The following is a 23,123-nucleotide window of genomic DNA, read 5'->3' on the forward strand; positions in this document are numbered from 1 at the left end:
GGTGGGAAGTGCTGCAGTGAGGGTGGCTTGTGCCATAGGGGGGGGCCCCTCTGTGGGGCACAGGGTGCCCATTCAGGAGGCCACCAGGTTTTACTCGGCAGCCTCCTGAGGTGCTGAGCCACCCATCTGCCACTGGTATATTACCTGCCGTGGGGGGAGGAAGCCCTTAAGTGGCAATTAATTGGCCACTTAAGGGCCTTAATTGGTCTGGTTGGGCAGGACGTTTGTCACCTCCCCCGCTGCTCGTAAAATTGCAGCAGGGGCTGGCAAATGATGGGAACGGCACATCCGCCTCCCACTCTATTTTACACCCACCTACGCCTCCAGCCTGCTCTTGCGGGGACCGTAAAATTCCAGCCCTGAGCTTTCCAGCCTTTGCATTGGTTTACTCTGAGGTGGATCAATGGCCATAGCTGATAGAGACCAGCAGCTTGTGGTATTACCCTCTGTCTCCATAGACCACTTGGGTATATACCATGGACACCATGGACCACTTATTAACCATGGATGTATAAATCAATGCTTTAATTGTGTTTTAATTTAGAACCACCAGTGAATTGATTGGAGTAAGAATGGACCTTTCCAAATACTCAGGCCCACAAAATCCAAACAGAACAAACCACTGAGCAGGAACTAAAAGTGGAAATAGAATTGAACTGATTGGGTTTCATGGACCTAATGCCAGAGATTGCAGGCTGTCTTATATGATTAGGAAATACTCAGTGCACATGTGACTTCGGGGAACTGATAGTGATATTGAATTAACAAGAGACTTTTGAAATAAAACATATGTGTTGTAATGTAAGCACATCGATGCAGGCAGATGAAAATGATTGGGCTAGATTTTCGTCCGGAATGCTGCCTGAAATGAAGTGGGAATGTGAAGGAAAATGGGACAGGGAGGCATCCCAATCCCCACTGGGATTGTTCTCCTCCTGCCCCAGCAGGCAAGGCTGTCAGCCTCCCATTCTCCACCTCACTCTATGTAAATAATGGTGGAGTATGCAGGGAATTGCAACCCACCTGAGTTCCTTATCTTCGGCGACTGGCACCACTGATCCCATCGACTGCCAGAAGAGGAGCGGCAGTTGTTCTGGGTCGGCGGCAAAAGTCCTGCCAATTACCATTTTGGAGGAAGAGGAGCCAGCCATTCCCATCTCATCCTCAGGCCACAAAACCTATCTGCATTTAGGCTTTCGTTCAGTCTGGGACCAAAAATAAAATCTGTCTGTGGAACATTGGGCTTGTTTTGCCCCTTTTAAATGGGTTCTTCTCTTCTGGTGGTACCATGTGTGGGTCCTGTTGCATTTGCCTTGATAACAGTGACATAAATAACCAGCCTTGACCCAGGTCAGAGGTCACAATTAAGTCAAGGTGGCAGCCAGAGATTCCACCCCTAGCCCTATTCTAGCATGAGAAGGGTAGTTCAGCCCAACATTTGGGAAAATCATTAAATGTTGGTCTTATTCTTTGCAGCTACTTTTATCAACGATGAAGGTCTTAATGGAGTATAATTCCAGTGGCATAATCTTTCACATTCATCTGCACAAAAATGGCCCACTCTCCTTGAGTGCCAATTTGCCCATTAGATGCTGATATTAGTACATCCATCACCATCCCACCTCCCACCCAACCTGTCTCCCAGCAAATGGCTACCACAACAGATCCAGTCACCTGAATGGGGAAATCGGAGGATATTAGGCCGCTAATGTGCTTAAATTTTCCTGCCCATTAGGGTTGGGCTGGAAGGCAGGAGGGCTGGCAATATGACAGGGGAAGGTGTCGGGAGTTAAGCCCGACATCTTCCTGGACGCCATGACATATTACCAGCGGCGGGCACCTGAGCATCTCAGCCACCCACCTGTTGGCCACTTAAGAGCTCAATGATGGGCCACTTCCAACCCACCTCCCATGGGCATTCGCCACATGCGGAGATTGCTAGGTAAACTCTGGTAGCTTCCCGGTGGGTTCCCTGAGGTATCCTCCTTGATAGGCACTCCATGGCCCATGGAGGGGCCCTGCCCCAGCAGCAATGGGCGCCACCGTGGCAACAGAGTGACATTGCAACACGAACCCAACCCCCCCACCACCAATCTACAGGGCCTGCTTGCAGGGCCCCAGCTTCCCTAGAAAAACTCACCACTCTTTGAGGGCACCTCGCCATTGAGGCGCCCTCACCCTGGAGCTGCAGCCTCAGCAGTGGCCACCATTAGCATTGGCACTGCTGAGGCTGCTGAGCTCCCAGGCCTCTGATTGAGCTGGTAGCTCTAAGGGGTGGTTGAGGGTGGGGGGGGAAGGGGGGCTGCCATTCTCAAAATGCCACCCCAGGGTCCTGCCACCCGCCGGAGTGGGGACAGCTCCCACTTTTGACCCCAACGGCAGGACATCAGCCTCCGTCCAAAAACACAGCCCGATGTTACACTCTTATTCATTTTCTAGCATTGCCTCAGTAATCCCCATCAACACGAAAAGCTCAGAGTGATAAACACACATACACCAGCAGACCTCACGTTTGCTTTTATTTTTATTAGCTGTTCCTCTCATTATATTTTTATTTAAATGCATAACAGATACATTGTACAAAGCATTTAGAGAAAGTACCTCAACTTGCTGACTATTCAAAATCAGATATAAACAAAAAAAAAAGACGAATCTGCTCCGCCACTACTGGCGAAATAAAAGAAATACAATCTGTTAATTTTTTTTGTTTTTTAAAACATAAGTTTGGCACATTTATATCTTAATTGCTGCCACTGAATAGGATTACTGGAACAAAACACCACACAAGCAGACAAACAGCTTAAAATATCAGGTACAGGTTCTAATTAGAAGAATCATGCTGTAATGAAGGAATCATAACTGCTTATACAATCGAATCAGCTCATTGTATTAAACAAAACAAACTAAATAAAGTCTATTCATTAGGCAGATTCATTAAAACGCATAAGATTGAATTTTTTTTTTTGTTTTTTTAACAACACTATTTGGCACTCGTGTATATCCATTACCTTCCCCATCCCACCCCTCCCCTACCCAGACAGGGAATCGAAGATCTCAACCTGTTATATAAAAGCACCTGTGAGTACGTGTGTATGTGTGTATGCTCGTGTATGGACTGAACAGTGCGAGATCACTAAACAGACAAATAAATAGCACAGTGCTGCACACACCTTTAATAAAAAGTTATAAAAAAAATGATTGTCTAAAATTAAAATTAAAGTTAATTTGAAAAATTTGGGGGGAACAAACATTTATTTGTGAAAGCAGATTGGCGGTCTTCAGTGTTATTTTTTATTTTATGACGTGAGCTTTGAACTGATCTAATTACACAACAACAAAAAAAGAGACTTGATTTGTGCTTAAAAGAACACAAAAATAATGCAAATAGCAATTTGTACAGGAAGAGCCAATGTCACCCCATCTCCCCTCCTCCCCCATCAAATGAATTTTATACAAATGATTTAGTTTTCAATAAATCGAGTGCTAGGATACATTGAAAATGGTCAAACCCTCTCCCAGTGAGTACAATGGAAGACACTTTCTTTGTGCCACTGAGGCGTGAGCTCCCAGTTCCTAGTCAAACTACTTTGTGTCGCATTGATCCTCACAACAACGCAGCTGCCTTCGCTGTGCAAAACAAAATACTAGGAGAATAAATACAATTTCATTTTTTTTTTAAAACTGTCAGTTTAAGGTCACAAAATTCCGATTGGGGTGACCCAGCAGATTTCTAAGGCGTTCTGCTCAGGAGTCTCTCTCTATAAATAGACACAAAGGAAAGGGTAAAAATAAAAGAAACAAAAAATGTCATGCTATGTATGACGCTGGACTTGGTCCCATCCGGTTATTGCAAAGTGTCATACATGGCTCAGGGACTGGAGGGTATTAGGCTCCGTCGCTGCTCTCGGCATGTTGTGCCACATGTTGGAGGCATTGTGGGATACGGAATGGATAGGTTCCTTGTCGGACAGAGATAGCATCATGGCATACGCCTACCAAGAGAAGGAAAGAAAAGGGACGTGAGTCAGGAAGATAACATTTATTTGAATGGCTATAGTACATGTTTCAACTTAACTTTATTTACTTTTTAATCTTTCTGCTTATTTTAATTTTCTTCTCTTCCCCCTCACCCATTTTAGGTTTCTCCTGATTGGTGATGAGGCTGGGAGCATACAACAGCAACAACTACTAATTGCATTTATATACCTTTAATGCAATGAAATGTCCCAAGGCACTTCACAGGCGCATTGATCCAGGAGGTACTGCTTTTTTTTGTTGATTATGCTTGTACATGTGGGAAGGATAGCATTGGTATGGTGACAGGATTCGATTTCAGAAAATAATTCAGTAGGTACTGCTGTCAAATTCAATGAACATCAGCTGTTTCTATAGTTTTGAGTGACAGTTTATCGTACAGGTTTCGTAGGGTCTTGTGGGGCTGCAAAATAGGAAATGCCAACTCAGTTGAAATGTTATGGCCTATCAGCTTCCCCAATGGTTTACTGAGTTTAGCCAGTGGGTAACTGAGTCATAAAGAATAGGAATGCTATTTGTTTGACCCGTGGTCTGAGCTGATTTAGGGCTGGGTTGTCAGTGTGCCTTGGTTAGTGAGTGGGAAAAATCAGCTCAATTTCCTGCTGCTAATTGCTCTCCAGCAAGTCCTGTGAGAAGCGCAGTGGGTGGCCATCAAGTGAAGGCTGCATTAGACCTGGCTAGGAGATTATTCTGGTTGACTAGTCTGGCAGCATTTGAGGAACGTACCTGAGGTTCCCTGGTGCCTGTGCAACACCTTCACAATAGGAGAATCGGATGCATTCTGTATTTTATTTTGGACCGCTTGCAGATTCTCTTTTAGTAAATGAGCAAGCATGCAAAAAGATTGTGAAAAGGCCACCAGGCCAATCTTTGCTCAGCCTATCATTCCCATTCATTCTGAATAGGTGCAATGTAGCTGGACAGCACCTAATCTGCATTAAAATCAGGGCCCTAATAAGTCTGTAGTGGAGCACACAGGGAACTTCAGGTCCTTTATGTATCTCAGGCCCCTGTGCTTGATTCGTCTGGAGAGTGTCTGCTGATCACTTCAGTACGGAGGCTGTATTATCCACAGATCTGTGCCACTGAAGGTGAATCTACTCCCTATCTCTCTCCGAGTCTTACCTGTGACTTGGATTTCCTGTACAAGGGCTGCTTTAGGTCTTCAGACAGGTGGGTAGTGCTGTATGTGGTCAGATCATCCTCACTGAACTGATTCCCCTCGGCTTTCCTTGTGTTGAGGCTGTCTGTGAAGTGCCGGATGTGTTCTAGGGCAGAAAGGCTACTCTTGGCTTGAAGTTTCATATCATCTTCCTTATAACTTGAAAGAGAAATAAATTGGTTGTACAACATGTTCAAGCAAACAATAGCAAGAAATACTCCCCCAATCATAGCATTTCATATTTTCTGCCAGAACAGAACCAAGTAAGCTGCTTGCTAAAATGTGTTTATATAGTTGAGCACTTGATGTAATGTGGAGAATGGAGGCTCTTTCAGTTCTATAAGATAGATGAGCTACAAAAATTGCCCACAGTATTCACTTGCAGTTCTGTAGCTGAAACAATAGGGCTAATTTTAACCTAATTCACCGGGTGGGAAAGGGGTAGGTTTGATCTCACCTCCTGCTTTATCATCGGCAGATTGGACTAAGCCAGTTTCCTGCCAGGTGGGACAAGTCCAAATTAAACCCCCCAATATCTCAGGATAACTTAGCTCATGCAATTAGAAATCTTAAAAATGAACTGATATGAGTTTCTTCAGCTCCATTTCCGCATGCAATGCCTTCTCAATTTCTGCACTCCAAGGGAGGTGAACAATAGCTTGTGTCCTCCCAGGCAGCAGGAAGATGGTGAGTGAAAAAAAAATCAAAAGGCTCGTAAAATATTTAACTGAGAGTTATCTTTACGGTATGGTTTATGTTTCTGCTGTATGCAAGTTAAGTAGGGATCTGTTTTTCTTTACATAGCATCAACCTCCCCCACCCATAAGGTATCTAATTAATTGCTGGGAACCTGCAAATCCAGACTTCAGTAGTGCATGTCCAAAGGTTAGTCAGTGTCTCATTGGAGTCCAGGTGCCACTCACAGTATGTACCAACCTGCTGGGCGATTCCTTGCTGTTGTGCTCCGGCTTCCTCAGCTCATCATATTCAATTCCATCTTGGTTTCCCCCATCCAGTTTATAAGCAATCGGATCATTGACTGGCTTTCTCATCGTATTACATCCTCTTTCCTCTTCCTCCAGTTCTACATCTTCCTCTTCATCATCCAGCTTGTGAGTTTTCTGACTGGTCACGGGGGTTTTCTCTTCCTCACAGTGTCTTCCATTGATTCTGAAGGATGAGAAAAACAAGGCATGAATGATCTCTGACTCCAGGACTTGAAATATGAGTCTCAGTATTACTGGCACAAGTATCACTGTGGAACATTGTACTCAATCAAATAATTACCAAGTGAAGTTCCAAAGGACAGTTTATGATGGAAGATTTTGTGAGGTAAATGACCTCCTTTAAAAAAAAATTGGCTTTTAATCTTACATCTATCACTCAGATAGATGTGTACACCAAGGGGAAGGCAGTAGATATAGTATACTTAGAAACTTAAAAAGCATTTAATGAAATGCCATATGAGAGACATCTTACCAAGATGGGATTAAGATAAAGTGGAAGCATGGATAGAGAACTAATTAATGGACAGAAGACCGAGAGTGAGAGCAAATGGATATTTATCACTTTGGCAAAGCAGAGTTAGTGAAATGTCCCAGGGATCAGTGTTGGAACCTCTCTTGTCCGCATACATAAACAATTTAACCATAGGCTTGTCCACATACAAAAATTATTTGACCATAGGTACAGAAGGACTAAAATTTGCTGATGACACCAAATTCGAGAGCGTGGTGAATTAAGAAAGAATATAGGAGACTGTAGTAAGACATAGATTTAGTTTAGAGATACAGCACTGAAACAGGCCCTTCGGCCCACCGAGTCTGTGCCGACCATCAACCACCCATTTATACTAATCCTACACTAATCCCATATTCCTACCACATCCCCACCTGTCCCTATATTTCCCTACCACCTACCTATACTAGGGGCAATTTATAATGGCCAATTTACCTACCAACCTGCAAGTCTTTTGGCTTGTGGGAGGAAACCGGAGCACCCGGAGAAAACCCACGCAGACACAGGGAGAACTTGCAAACTCCACACAGGCAGTACCCGGAATCGAACCCGGGTCACTGGAGCTGTGAGGCTGTGGTGCTAACCACTGCGCCACTGTGCCGCCTGGGATTGGGAAAATATATGGCAAATACAATTCAAAGTGACGGAATGTAGGGAGAGAAATACAGAGACTGTTAATAGCAGGATTGTAGGTGAAAAAAAGTTGGGCAAGTGGGATATCAGCTTTTTGTATGTCAAGGTCAGAAGACAAAAACAGCGAGGTGATGATGAATTGGTTGAGTCACACTAGTTAATGAATCAGTAAAAAGAATGGATGATTTTAGGATTAGTACAAAAAGCATAAAGGGGGAGGTTTCAGGACAGTTTTTTGTGCAAAAAGGAAGGCATCATCTCAAGTGGCTATAGAAAACATTAATCAAGACATTTAGGAGCTTGGACAGTAAAAATAATAAAGGAAGTAAATGGGACCCGAATTGATAGCTTCGATATCGAGACAGACCAGATAAGACGAATGGTCTCCTCGGCTGAAGTTGGTATGATTCTATCAGATTGGTTTTAAGCTTACTGCCTGGGTAAACAACTGGCATTATGGATCAACTGGACATTGTAGAAACCACCCAATTTTCATTTCCATTGAAGTTTCTATAATGGGCAGACAATCAACAATGCCAGTTTAACACCCAGGTCATGAATTGAAAATCTACCCCATGACTCCATAATATTCTTTTCTGTCTCCTTTACTCTCCTTTCTATTAAGAAGTCACAGTATCTCTTTGTTAATGGGTTGAGCACATTGCAGCTTCACATTTCTATCCCTTCAAGGCCTGTGACAACTGCTATGAAGCTCATTCTTTATATGGGCCACTCTTGCTGGAATTAACTAGGCTAACAGGGAGATGTAATAAATAATAACTTAATTGTAAAAACTGAAAACATTTTCACCCACACTATTGGATGATTCTAATGGATTAAGGTAAACTATTTAAATGTCACTTGTTGTGCTAACAACCACCACCAGATGGCAACTTCCAGCAGGTGTCTGGTTTAAGAAAAAAACAATCAAAATATTTCAGCTCAAAATATCAAAGTAGAAGCATTACTCAAATCAAAACTTTCACAAACCTTATCCCAATAATTCACTCTTGCCCAGAGATTTGATTTTCACATAGGTCCACTTTTATTCTGATGAAGGATCTATGCCTCAAACATTAACCTGTCTTTTCTGTTTTCTGATGTTGACAGTCTTGCTCTGTATTTTCAATATTTCTGTTATTTCTAATAGCCTCCAACCTACTGGAATGATTTAGCAATATTAACCTTCACACGATTTAAAGTAAGTAATGAGCTCAGTGACCTTTAAGTGAATAGCATGGATATCATCCTGCTGTGTTATTTTACAGCATGAGTTGCAAGGAGAATTGCAAATGTTGCTTTGACTGAGGTGGGTGATAAAGTGATTGTTTGGATATATGAACAGGTACAAATTTATTATTTATTAACTTTGCATACATCATTTTTAAAATATAATTTACTATAGGAATTATATTGACAAAAAATAAACATTGAAAAAATAAATAAATATGCCTGCCCAGATATATAATAGATAATTTTTTATATATAATATATCCTTACATACATGTGTTTGTCCGAGAGGCGAACTGCAGTTTGAAACTGCAGTATCTATGCCAGTTAGTCTGGCTACCAGTATAATTGTAACACAATAGACACATTAGCAATCATTTTCCATGTGTTTCTGTTATTTGATTCTTGTCCCCATTCTGTTGGCTGTTGCTGTTTGTTCAGCATTTAAACCACTTTTATTTACCAGCTAACCTATCTATCATAGTCTCTATCAGGCAGTCATGCCACTGTTTTCACACAATAACCAGTTATCATTCTGTTGCTGTGCAACTTTTTTTTTTACATGAATAGATAAAAACAGTCTATAATATGATTGCAGACATATGTTTGGATTTTACTCAAGAAATCATTAGACTGACTCTAACTTTAGAGAATACAAAGGACCCAATATACTTGGAGAATGCACGTTCCAGCTTGGTGTTCTTAATATTCATTAAAATCAGACTAACTGTTACCAGGTGCTGGATATAACAACACACAGAGATACAAACTTTCACACTTTCACTTGTACACACACAAAACTAATGCATACATTCACACTGTGATGCACAGATATTAATACAAGTATATATACATATCCAATATATACACAAATATGTACATAAGATACCTGTAGGTACTTACGTAAAAACACAGATACAAAGATGTGCATGAGCATTCATATACTCATGTTAAGATATGTACCAATAATTATGTACTCATTCACATAGAGTCATAAACACAGCAAAATACATGCAGATAGAAGTATAGGAACACAGAAACAGGAGTAGACCATTTAACCCCTCAAATCTGTTCCACCATTCAATGAGATCATGGCTGATCTGTGACCTAACTCCATATATCCACCAGCTTTGCCCCATATCCCTCAATACTTTGGATAACAAAAATCTATCAATTTCAGATTTGAAATTGATCAAGCATCAATTCCCAGCTGTGGAAGAGAGTTCCAAACTGCTACTACCCTTTGGGCTGGATTTTGTGGAGGAGGAGGGCGCCTGCCGCTGGGCTGAAAAACTGGGGAGCACCCCACCCCGGCCTTTTCATGCCCCCGGCGCAATCCTCTGTTGTTCCAGAGGCAAAATTTCCAGCGTCAAGATCTCTGTCCCTTTAAAGATGGGGATCCAGCCTCAAAGAGCTGCTGGCCAATCACAGAGCTGGCAGCTCAGTAGTGTTGACAGTGCCACCAGGAACAGTGGCCACTGTCAGTACTGCAGCAGCCTTGGACCCAGGCCCAGCGCTGGAACCCTGGATCTCAGGTGAGTGAGGCGGGGTCGCTGGGGCCAAGGCTGGAAGGCCCTGATGAGTGGGGGGAGGGGATGGTCATAAAGTCCAGGGGAGGGGGTTCTGGGAGGTGCACTGTTTCCTGGCCAAGGCTCCCTGTGGCCCACGGAGGAGGGATCCCACCTCCCCCAAGCCCACAGGGAGGGTGCCTCGTTTTAAAAGGCGCCCTGCCTACCTAGCAGAACACCCCCTCAATTGGCCTCTGGGCAGGAACGCCATCGTCAGCCTATCCCACCCCTGGGAAAAATCACTTGGTGATGGGCACTGCATCCCCCCAGCCACCCGTCACGATTCTATGGGCCCCGCCGCTCTGACCCCACCTTAGGGGTCCCATAAAATCCAGCCCTTTGTGTGTAGATGTGTTTCCTAATTTCACTAATGAAAGGTCTGGCTCTAATTTTTAAACTATGCCCCCAATTTCTCCACAACTATTGGAAAGAGTGGGAGGTTTGGGTGTGTGTGGGGAGTTAAATCCCCTAAAAAGGTATGTCGGGATCCCAACATCACCCCACCCACTTACGGGTTTCAACTGGCTAGGCTTGCAGGCGAACGGTGAATCCCCTTGGAGCTGTCGGGTAAGTAATTGTCATATGCAAATAGGTCATTAACTGAGGTTTTAATCAAAATCAAAGTGACTCCTGACAACAGAGCATGCGCAGAGTGATTGTGGATGTCATCAATGTGTGCGACCATTTGCCAGCCTGCCAGTATGCGCAATGATGTCACCACCCCTCAATGGCTGTCTCCATTCACCCGAATGGTGCCCCGCCTTCTCCCACCATCCCTGCTTCAATCGTCTCTTCACCTCGCTCGATCCCTGCCACACTGCTGCTTCAGCCACTTGCTCCCCCCGCCTGCTACCCATCCCCCACCCCCAGCCAACTACTCGCTCCTGCCCCCCTAACTGCTCTACCCCTTGGGTAGCCCACTTGCTCCAGGCCTCTATGCTTTCCCCCTCTCAGCCATTCGCTCCTGCCCTTGACACTTTCTCCCCCAAACCCCCTCCCCACCAGCTGCTTCCCCCACCTCAGCCGCTCGCTCCAGGCCTTGCCACTGCTCCCCCGACTCCCCAGGGCCAATCGTTCCCCGCTCCTCGCTTACCGCCCCCCTCCCACCCCCACCCCGCTCTCCGGCCGCTCGCTCCCCGCGTCCCCCATTCCCCTCCTCTCGGCTACTCTTTCCTATGTCGCCCCGTCACCCCTCGAGGCCCGCCTTGCTTCTGTGGGCAGCGCGGCGGAAAGTGATCGAATGTGGGAGTGGGTGGCCAGGGTGGGCTGGGGGGGAGTGGGGGGTGTAGTCTGGGGCTGGCGGCAGGAGGGAGGGTGGGGGGGGAAAGCGGGGAGCGAGTGAGCGAGTGGCCCAAGGGGGGGTGGGAGACGAGTAGCAGGGTGCGGTCGGCTGGGGCGAGGGGGGGCTGTGGTGGGGTCTGGAGCAAGCGGCTGGAGGTGGTGGGGAGCGGCAGGGCCGATGCGGGTGGCTAAGGGAAGGCAGTGGGGAAATAGTGACGAGAAGACGGGCTTCGGAGGAAGCGGCAAAGAGAGGCGCGATGGCGGGAGGGTGCGGGGGACTGTTGAGGGTGGGATGGAGGCGGCAATGGCAGCCACTGAGGGGATTTTCGGGTTCAATTTGTTTTTTTGCGATAAATTGAGCAGCGCCATCTTTAATCCTGGCAGCTGCCTGAAATGTTACAGACGGTGCATTGTCAGCAAACCACACCTATTTCCTGGGCAGTTGGCAAGTCACCAGGGTCAACCAGCTGAGTGCACAGTGGAGAATGCTTCTTCAATAAAACTGGCAGGCTGGGAAGGCTTTGAACAGTGAAACTGAAAAACCTCAGCCATGCCCAGCTGATGGGCTGGTGTTCACAACACTTCTTCTGAAAATGTGCTTTCATTGCTTGACAGGTGGTTGCCGACTTCTTGGAAGTCAGTTCACCAGACTTGCAATTCCCTGCTGCTAGCCTTCACCACAGCATTGGGGGCACCTCTGATGAGCAGCTTAAAGGGAACAGTGCCTTCAACATGTGTGCGCACCAGTGCCTCAGGTTTTCATGGCAAGTTGCCTGCTGACATCTGCAGCCTCGTGGATCAAGACCTCCATCCCAGTGGACCAGGTGGGCATGCATTGCCAGTGGCTGTCATTGGAGGGCTACCCCCCACCCTCCGGGTCTTGCACTCTGACCTGGAGGTCCTACTATGGGATCTGAGGGATTGAATGAGGGGATCTTTCCCAAGGATGGGAGGAAGAGGCCAACCCCTCCAACCAAGCACATGCGTATGGAAGAGGCCAAGGAAGTCAGCAGCAGGTTCGGTCTCTCCACGCAAGCCATTTCTAACACTCGTAACTCTCTTTTCTCTCCTTGCAGGAAAAGAGACCACACAACTTAGGGGAGAGTTGAGGGGTGGAGGGATGTCAGCCTTTGCAGGTCTCCTCGCCACGTTCAGTTGAGCCATTCTGACCCCAAAGTGATTCCTGACAACGCAGCCGGCCATTGACGTCATCAGGCTGCGCCAAGGTGCGCACATGCGCAGACGGGCTCCTGCTCTCTACGCATGCGCTGCATTCCGAATTGCCAGGACTGGTTAGTGCATGCGCCGATGACGTCATCGCGTGACATATGCATCTTTGGGCAACGCACCTGGTCGGCCTCTGCGCATGCGCTTTACGCGTACAGCAATGCAACGCCAACAGGTATTCACGCATGCGTCAAGCTTCGGCGCGAGTTTCTGAAAGTGGAAGGAGGAGAGGTTTCGTCGGGCATTTTCTGGCATTTTATCGCAATTATTCAGTCGTTTTGGAGATTTCAGTCTGCTTCATTTTTATTAGAAAGAGGAGATTGCTCCAAGGTAAGTTGCTCTGCTGTTGTAAGTTGCTCTGAAAACATTTCCATTGTCTGAGGCACTGCATGTGCTCCAGTCCACTGCACTGCACTAAAATCCTTTCCATTGTCTGGGGCTGTGTGCAGGCAGTATATGTGCTCCAGTCCAGCGAACAGCTTTCCATCTAAACGGTCACTTTCATTTCTGTAAAGTTTCTATGGAGTATGCCCACCCACCCACCCACCCCACCCTCTCTCCTTGAGTCAGTTTAAGTGTCTACGGACTGCCTTTGTTGTGATTTGCTGGATGGAGCAATGGCTGGTCGACCACCTTTGCGCAACCTCCTCTGCACTGCGAAACAGGTGCGCACCTGCTTTTGGGACCTTGTCGTGGCGCTCATGTAAACTGCTGCCAACAACACACCTGGGGATGGTTGACGTTTTGGTGAGTGCACGAGGAACTTGGGCGTGCTCATTGAATGTCTGTGTAACTTTTCAGGTATCTCACCCTGGGCTGTGAGGTCTTCATCAGTGTGAAATTCAATACGAGCAAGAACAAACTGTGTGTCAGATCCTACCATCTTGTACATACCGGTCATGTTTTGGATCCAGAATGTTTACGCTTCTATGCAAGGAGACGACAACTGAACCAGGGTGAAGGGCAGAAGGTAGAAGAGTTGGTCAAGCTGCAGGCTGGGAACAAACAGCTGAAGGATTATATCGAGCGTTCATTCAACAAGACCGTGACCCTTAGTGACATTAGAAATGTAAAGTCCCGGCTCAAAACAGGGGATAACAACATGGATGCACTGTGAGATACGCTGGAGAAGATTCAGCAGGACAGGGCCATGGTGCGGGTTGGCCTGCAGGGAAGCAACATCCTCTATATTGCCTTCATGACACCAGCCATGAAGGCCCACCTGCAGGCCTTTCCTGAACTGCTGTTCATGGAGAGAATGTACATAGTGAACAAACGCGGCTACCCTCTGTACCAAGTGATGGTGCAGGACAATGTTGGTAGGGGCAGGGCTGTGTTCTATGCCATGGTGAGGAATGAGATGACTCAGATGCTGATTAGATTGTGGGTGTTTTTGTCGATTTCATGGGATCCAGCGCCTGCCACGTGAGATCAGCCATTGTGGATAAGGACATCAATGAGATCAATGCGATCAGGAAGCATCTCTAAGCTGCAACGGTTCTCCTCTGTCAGTTCCATGTGATGCAGAGCATGAGGAGGAAGATCAGCAGCTACCCATTGAACGGTGAACTGAGGGATCAGTTGTTTATGATCTGCGAGGAAATGGTTTATGCACCTTTGGAGGAGAAGATCACAAGTTGTGTAGAAAGGATTGAACACCTGTACCCACCCCTGCAGGACTACCTGCTGACAAACTGGATTCCACAGAAGGAGATGTGGGCATCATGTTCACGCGGTAAAGTCCTAACGTTTGGGAACAACACCAACAATTTCATTGAGTCAGAGAATGGCAAGATAAAGCACCTGCACCACTCCTCATCCATGAAGGAATGCATCTCAGCGCTGATCTTCCACAACAGTGTCCAGGATCGGCAGCGCTCCTATTCCACATTCCTGCAGGGAGCCTCTTTCAAGCGCATTGCAGAGGCACCAGCAGACCTACAATCATTTTACACAGGATTCACCAGTCACGCTGTGAAGCTGATGCATCAGGATCATAGCCACATTCATCGAGTAAATATCAAGCAACAGGACAAAGGCACAGTGACTGTGGTTTCTGGTGCCAAACAGTACACACTGCAGATACATGATGGCCAGGCTGCTTGCAGCTGCATCTTCTCCATTCAGACTTTGTTGCCCTGCAAACATGCTATTGTTGTGCAGAGGCATCTCAGTCTGTCTTTGGAGATGCTTGCCCCCAACTGCCGCTGGCGTGAATCTCAGACACCCACAAGGACAGGCATGGCTGCTGCCATTGTGATTACAGAGGAACAGCCAAGGCCCCTCAGCTACAATGAAAAATTTCGCTTGCTTTCAGATCAATTGTATCAGCTACAACAGGCCGTTCTGCAGAGTGAAACGGCATCATTCATGCGGAAACTGGACTGGCTGCGGCGACAGACTCTCCGCTGGCAGCAAGGACTGGCCAATGAGATGGAGCCAATTAATTTGCCCAACAATTGCCCGGAGGCACCTTCGGATAGCCGCGCCGCTACCCCTAGCGCTGCTCTCTCCGGCCGTTCCGCTACCCCCCCCCAGCCCACCCAGTCACCCCCACCCGGCCGCTCCGCTCACCCCCACCCCCCGTCCCGCTCCGCTCCGCTCACCCCCCGTCCCCAGCCCACTCGCTCGCTCTCTCCCTCCAGCCATTGTGTGCTGCCATGTGTTTAGGTCAGGTTGCCTCCATGTGATTATTTGAGCAGCGCCATCTTTAGTCCTGGCAGCTGCCTGAAGTCACAGACTGTGACGTTTTAGTGGCACATGCTGCATTTGCGCATGTGCTACAGCAACGCCACCAAGTGGTAGCGTTGTCAGCAAATGCAGCCTTCTGACCCATGTCAGGCTCTCTTTAATTAGAAATCCTTCCTTTGACAGATTCGGCAGGTCATCCCACTTGCCCTCTCTGGTTGGAAAACCCGTAAGTGGGATACTAATGCCCCATGGCTCAGTTAAAGAGCCATGACAAAGCCCACTGCAGCAGCAATCAGGTTCCCCACCTGCTACAGGTCCCGCTGTTTCACCAGGGACAAACAGTTGAAAATTCTGCCCAGTTTCTCCATCTACCATATCTGTTCCCCGTAACATCTTGAAAATTTCGATCAAACCACCCCTTAACTTTCTAAATTCTGGGGAAGATATATGTATAATATAATCGACAAATATAAATGTGCAGAGACATGCATACAGACATTCACAAATGTACAGTTCTCTCCATAACACACACACATGTAACAGGAATCCAACAGCTTAAAAGTCCAATTTGCTTGGCGTGCAGTCCAACTCCCTTTTCATTACCAAGTGTGGCTGGAATTCTGGATACCGTTAAGTATCACAAAAGCTGATTATGAACCTAGAAACAGATTAATAGTCAGGACAGTACACCGCATACAATACCAGACGCCCACTTGGTTGCAATCCTGACAATTTTGTGGGTCTGGTGAGCTGCCACTGGATTCCATGGCTCCTGGACCTGGTTGCAGACCGTTCTATGATTCTATGTGCACATGTCAGGGCACACATGCTAAGGCACTCTCAGGAATGATCCAACATAATGCACATGTACAGAAGTACAGAACAGGTTAATGTGTGAGGTGTGCATTGTGTGTCCCAGGCCTATTTATTTTCTGCTGCATAGTTGGTAGCATAGGAAAGTGTGGTTAGCGGAAACTGCATAATGGTAGTAATTAGGGACAAACAATGATCCACCACTTTTTAACTACTAGGTGCTGCAACGTGTGGACTTTGCTTTAGATGTTGACCTACCATAAGAACAATGGCAGATTGCAAGATAAATTATTTGAGTACCATGCTCCTGGGACCCAAGTAATAACATGAAAGCATGTTATTACAGCTTCCACACATCCAGGTTATTCGCAATAACTTTTTAACTGTCTTCTTAGTTCCAGGATTATGTCTTTGTCTACTTCATGCTCCCTACATCACACCTAGGCCAGACTTTTATGGCCCCAAATGAGCGGGCTGGTGGCTGGGGGGTTGTTAAGTTGAGTGGGAGGTGGAGGGGGCCGTTCCCGATCCCCCCCTGCACTTTTACACAGCGACAGCAAGAAACGGCCTGCCCGCACCAGGCCAATCAAGGCCCTTAAGTGACCAATTAACTGGCACTTAAGGGCTCCTCTAGCCCCAGCGGGTATTTTAACCTCAGAGGCCAGACAGCAGAAGCCTCAAGAACCCTGCCTGGTAAAACCAGGTGGCCTTCTTGGGGTGGGGTGGGGTGTGGGGGTGGGTCCCTCCTGATCGGACACCCCATGCCCCAAGGAGGGCTGCCCCGAAGCCCAACAGCCCCCAACACACAACACTCCGCCCGCCCCCCCTAGCCCTGCCGAGGCCTTGCCGATTGTCCCCGGTGAGGCCCTAAAAACCTACCTGTCTTCCAGGGCCGTCCTTCACCGTGCTTGCGATAGCTGGGTGTAGTCCCAGCAGTAGCCACCACTCCCATTGGCGCTGCTGGTACGAAGAGCTGCCGGCCTGCTGATTGGCCAGCAGCTCCATTAGGCGGGACTTCCTGTCTCAAGGCCAATTAAGGGCCTGGGTAATGAAAAACCCCGACCTGGTTCCTCAAGCCCGCGGAGGAGGACTTGCCACTGACCTTTCAGCCAGTGGGCAGGGCCTCCCACCCAACGAATAATTCCGGCCCTGGTGTCCTGAAATTCGTACATAGCTGACTGGGGTAGTGACCATGTTTTTCTTGAAGTTTGCAATAACACAAACTGATTCCCTTCATGCTGAATTTGCCCCTTTCCTACAGTATACAATCACATTGATAACTTTATCATCTTTGCTGTGGGCCTTCCCTCATGGAAGGCCCTTGTTGAACAGTGTACATCAAAAATATATTGCTGGCCTGTAAGAATGGGCCGATAATTAAACTGGCATTTTTTCTGTTCCTAAAAAATCTTATGTTCTTGTAAGGGAAGCAAAAAGCATATAACTAATAAAATCAGAACCTTACAATACAGGTAACATTTGGAAGGCTTTTAATTTTTAAAAGGGAAGAGTGAATGCTGAGGAGCAATGGGGAAATTCCACCCCCATTTATACTTGGATAAAAATATACCTCCCGCTGAGGTCCAACCCAAATAGCCCAGGGTGTATGACCAGCAGAATGTGGTACAGCTCACGAAAATGACAGTGGCATCAGCAGTTATCAGATGCCTCAATTCTGCAGGAAAAGCACTATTTCGTAAATCGTCTGAAACCACAAGGACAAATGATTCACTGATTGCAATCCAAGACGTGTTTTTTTTGTCAGTCTCGAAACACCAGTCCAATCGTACATCTCCACAACATCAGTCTTTCTCTCCCAACCACAGAAACAATTATGATAATTGGTTTACAGATTAGGCTCAGTACAAAAGACAGGAAATGATCTTTTTGGAATAAAAAAATAGATGATTTATCCGTTTGTGAAACAAAGTTAAAGGAAAGCAGCAGAATGGAGAAGATTAATCATGGGAGTCAGTCCATGTGAATACTGGGTCCAGGCGTTCAGCCTAATGACTACGTCTATGATATAAACCATGTGCAACATGTGTACTCTGTGTGATGTGACTCTGCATGTTCGCTGACTTTAAATACACAATAGAATTGTTTCCAAAGCATATTAATACTGACGGCATTGTCCAAAACATGATTATTAAAGTCAGTTGAATTCACTATTTAGATTTTCTCAAGGAACTAAAAGGCACGTTTCAATTCTTATCAACAGATCATGTTCATTTCATAGAGATGACTTATAAATATAAAAATTGGAGCTGAATTTTATTTGCAGTGCTGTCGACTTAGAACAAAATGCTCTTTCCTCGTTCCCTGTTTTACCATAAGAGGAGTTTCATCATTTCAGCAGCCAGTGCAATAAGTGCAATAGGCCTTTTCATTTTGGAGAATTTTTAAATTTTTACTGTTAAATTGAAGAGTCTGAGACTAAAGGTATAATCAGAATACACGGTGTATAGCATTATTAGAGTTAAAATTCTGACGAGCTTGAACGGACTTAGTGCAGTCCAAAATGTGTTGAAAAGAAACTATAGCCTGGCCAGTGCACAGAGTTGCCCCATGGAAGTGGTGGAGAAGGCTACGGGCCAAGTGCTGGGAAATGGATAGGTGCTTGATGGCCAGCATGGACACGATGGGCTGAAGGGCCTGTTTCTATGCTGTATAACTCTATGACTCTAAGGCAACCAGGTACTGGGGAAAGTATCTGGCATTAAGTGAGAGACAGACATAGGACTTCAACTCACTGTGGCATGTGGGGATTAAATTCTGCCAATATTCCTGATTAGAGGTAGAGCCTAGTTTCTTGTCAAATTATAAGTGAGTGTTGCAAACTAGGAAGGGCACAGACGCCATCTTGAGTAATTCAGATGCTTGGAAGACATTCCTTTGGTGCTACAGCTGAATGGTTCTCCTTTAGAAAAATACACAAAATTTCTATTCAATGAATACTGCCCTTGTGCAAATCCTCTTCCAATCCTATATTTGACATTTTCAGAGAATCATTGAAACAGAGCATTGCCATCCTCATGCAAGGGCTCCCCAGTGATATTACCTCTGTTTAATTCTTCTCCACAAAATATTATAAACAATTATATTAAAGTCCATCGAACAAGCAAGGCTTAAAAGCAGGAAAATCTAGACCACGGTATTAAAGAATGAGAGTCTTAATTCTGCAATAAATCACACGACAGTGCCTGGGAATATAGAAGGCTCAACACAAACCTGTAATTTTAAGAATATCCCACTGGTTTCAGTTATGAAGTATAAAGCGATAGCATAATTTTCTTACACCTAAGCCAATATTGAGAACATATCTTGCTGGTATAAGATTAAATCCTGTTCACCTGTACCAGTGTGCGTTCTCTAAAACTCCATGTTCTGAATGTATTAACTCCATCTTTCACTATTCCTCTACATCTAACTGTTCCTTGAGGTGAAAACTGGAATATCTCTTAATGTTCTTCTGTATGTGCTCTTTATATTGCACTTTTTCCCAAACTAAAGCTTACCTATCTCATTGTTGCCCCTGTTTTTCTTCTCAGATGGAATTCTCTATTACGTTTCCTATCTATCCATTATCTGCTGTATAATCAGACTGCAAAAATCATGACTGGAAGCCAGTGAGGTAGTATCTTGAACAATTAACAAGGATAGGAAGAAAAGAGAAAGAAAAATTCCTTGTTATTTATTTTTGCATTACATCTGCTGAGAAAATAATGCCATATTTAGTCTCTCCTTATCAATGTATGACAATAATGAGATTTGGACAGACATGAAGGGGGTATGATTGAGCATAGTTCAAACTGCCAACTTGCAGGTCTGTCATAAACGATGTAGAACTGGCTCTATACCAAAAGAATAAGGCTAGATGATTAAGAAAACAAAATCGCTAATTACACTTTCAAATGCAGTAATTTGCAGAGGATAAAATATCCATCAAAAGCAGCTGAAAGGGCAGGAGTTAGAAAGGAAACATTGTGTGACCTCCTGACCTTGTCTTTCTTTACCAACTTCCTGCATTGTTACATGTTGAGGCCAGATGTTGGCAGGAAAAAGAGCCTGATCACCAAGAGAAGTTTTATTGTGCACGTAATGTCAATTTAATCAAATTTCATCTTGCATATTTCAGCTTTGATATTTTCTATCATTCCTGTTACCATTTACAAAAAGGGGGAAAAACTGAAGTGAACTGGGAAGATTTTTATCTCTGTAATCTTTGTGATGTTTAAAAATGTTATGCAAAATTAACCAGAACACAAAAAAAACACTGCAACAAAAAATGTGTGCACCTAATCTTAGATTTAAACGTGGCTCTGTAGCTTAATGAAATTGAGTTAAAAAAAGGTTTTTAAAAAAAATTCCTTTCAAGAAAAGTAATGGAAAACAATTTAAGAGAAAAAAAAGATTCAGTCTCAAGTCTTAATGCTCTGGAGTAATAGATCATCAAACTGTGTGGCTCAATAACTTGTTGCTTCACACAGATGCTAGGCTTAGCTCCTAGATTGCCAAATGTACCAGTGAGGGTGACTCAGGTTGCAGAATGTACTGTACCTAGGGGCTTGGTACCTACAATTTAATTGGGAAAGTTTACTCAGATCATTCCTCATTTCATTAGATATTTACTTATATATATGAACTTAATAATCAGAACTCTGCAATTAGCAGTTGTATTCATTGGGCCAGATTTTATTCCAGCAAAGGGGGTCCCAGTGGTGGGCTGGAAAGTGGGGGGAGACCCTGCCTCGGCCCTCCATCGGACCTCTATTGCTATCTCACAGTGGACAGTTAATTAACTGTCCGCCGTCGGGAACTCCATCCCTTTAAAGGACGAACTCCCACCTCCTGTAATGCCAGCCAATCAGAGGGCCAGCAGTTCTGCGGTACCGACAGCGCCACTGAGAGCGGTGGCCACTACCCGTTCTGCAGGAGGTCCTACAATACCAAGGACATCAGAGACTCTGGGACAGCTAAGTGGGGTCGGGGTTGGCATGGCCATTCAGGCAGGTTAGTGAGGGGAGGGGGGGCCCTCTGGGGGCCATGGATCGCCCCTGAAGGAGGGACCTGACCCCACTCAGAGACCGCCAGGTCTCACCTGGCAGCGTCTCCATGGGACGGCGGGCCCCTCCTTCCTCCACAATATTGGAGTGAAGGCAGGAAGAGGCTCTTAAGTGGCTGGCCACTTAAGGGTCTTAACTGACCTGGGGTGGGAAGACCCTGAACAAAATGGAAGGGGGCCTGGGCAATGTTGTGAATGTCATCCCTTAACATTTTGTTTGCTCCTCTGCCTCCATACCCATCTCTAACGGCAGTAGAAAATCCTGCCCCTACTCCACCATCTAGATGTACTGTCAGGAACCTGAAATTGCAGAGGCACTAGCCTGAAAGTCTCAGCCTTGGCAACACTCTTGCCTCTGAGTCTGAGGATTATGGGTTCAAGCCCCAGAATTTAAGCACATAATCTAGATTGCGGTTTGCAAATTGACTGCCCTGTTTGCCTACAAAACAACAGTGGCCACACTTCAAAAGTAATTTATTGGATTTAACGGACTTTAGGACACCCTGAGGATGTGTAAGGCGCTATGTAAATAAAACTCTTTTCCTCCAAACGTATCACAGCCTTGATCTGGATGTGGCCACAAGAGTCAAATGCCAGAGGAGGGGCTGAACTTTGTCTCCACAGCAGGGGTTCTGGCACCAGGCTGGAAAGCTGGTATCAACTCTATCTCGGCCGTTTGGGGACTGCCAGCTGCATTTTTGGCACACAGGCAATTAACAGCCTGGCAGTGGTCACCAAGGTCAATCAGGCAGGCCCCAAACGGCCGAGATAGAGTTGATCCCAGGGTGGGGGTTGTTGTTGGTGAGGGCGGGGGTGAGTGTTTCCACGGGCGCAGCCATTGCCGTCAGGTGGGCCCCTCCATGGGCCACAAAGTGCCCAATCAGGAAGTGCCCCCATCTCACCCTCCAACCCACAGGGAGGCTGCCTGGCTTTACTGGGCGGTGTCCCCACATGGCGGGGACCCCTAGCAGCTGGTCAAATGCCAGCAGTGGCAGGAAGAGGCCCTTTAAGTGGCCCTTAATGCCACTTAAGGACCTTAATTGGTCTCTGGGCAGGAAAGCCATCTTCCACCTTCCCTGCCAATGATAAAATGCCATGCGGCAGGAAGGCGACGGGCACTCCACCCCCTGCCTTTCCTTGCCATTTTACGGCCCCACCCCACCCCCGCCCCTGCATCTCCCTGCCCATGCCTAGAGGGCTGGTAAAATTCAGCCCGAGAAGTGAGTAACTGCCTTTGCCATCAAGTGGTAAGTAACATTTGTGCCACATAAGGGCCAGGCAGTGACTATCTCTGAAGAAGAAAAATCTAATCCCATTCAGTGACCTTCAACAGCAGTCAATTCCCCACTACCAGAATTGCGACGGTCACGTTTGACCAGCAGCTTAACTGGATCAGCCTTATTGACCCTGCAAATCGATGATCCTCTGGATTTTGAAAAAACCAACAGTTGTGTGGAATACTGTCATCTACTCACATTCTTGTTGCTGGTCAATTGTGAAAACACTGGGATTGGTTGTCCAGCTGAACGTGTGAACCGCTTCGTTCATCTGTGGACATCAAGCTGACTGACACTACAGAGGCTGAAAAAAGCCTGATGCTTAACAATTGAGGGCCACTGTGACTTCAGTAGCCATTGACAGTACTACATGGATGTATGTGTTGGATGTGTGGATGTAGGATTTCCCGAAGGAGATGGCTCAACTTGACAATTTCTCCTGCTAAACCTTAGCCACATCTCCACTGTCATGTTCAGGTTACTTTGTGTTACTTCACCCAAGAGGAAGAGGATGTAGATATGGAACTTAGGGAGAGAGACTGTGAGGTTCTTGAGCAAATTGTCATAGGGAGTGACAAGGTATTGGAGATTTTGGAAGGCTTAAAAGTGGACAAATCTCCAGG

At 46.0% G+C, this 23,123-nt stretch overlaps 1 protein-coding gene across 8 annotated transcripts in view; it reads right to left on the bottom strand.

Annotated features, from left to right (window-relative positions):
• Positions 1–2,510: 2,510 nt before the first annotated feature.
• The window catches only part of mecom (MDS1 and EVI1 complex locus), an 815,679-nt gene continuing 795,066 nt past the window's right edge, over positions 2,511–23,123 (bottom strand). For all 8 annotated transcript variants that reach the window (XM_068042483.1, XM_068042482.1, XM_068042481.1 and 5 more), the window contains 3 exons: positions 6,134–6,367; positions 5,161–5,356; positions 2,511–3,992 (listed from right to left, as the gene is read on the bottom strand). In XM_068042483.1, the coding sequence (XP_067898584.1) occupies positions 3,858–3,992; positions 5,161–5,356; positions 6,134–6,367 (565 nt within the window). In that variant the 3' untranslated portion in view covers positions 2,511–3,857. The remainder of the gene's footprint in view (positions 3,993–5,160; positions 5,357–6,133; positions 6,368–23,123) is intronic.

The sequence above is a fragment of the Heterodontus francisci genome, chromosome 11 (assembly GCF_036365525.1).
Source record: "Heterodontus francisci isolate sHetFra1 chromosome 11, sHetFra1.hap1, whole genome shotgun sequence".
NCBI classification, from domain to species: domain Eukaryota; kingdom Metazoa; phylum Chordata; class Chondrichthyes; order Heterodontiformes; family Heterodontidae; genus Heterodontus; species Heterodontus francisci.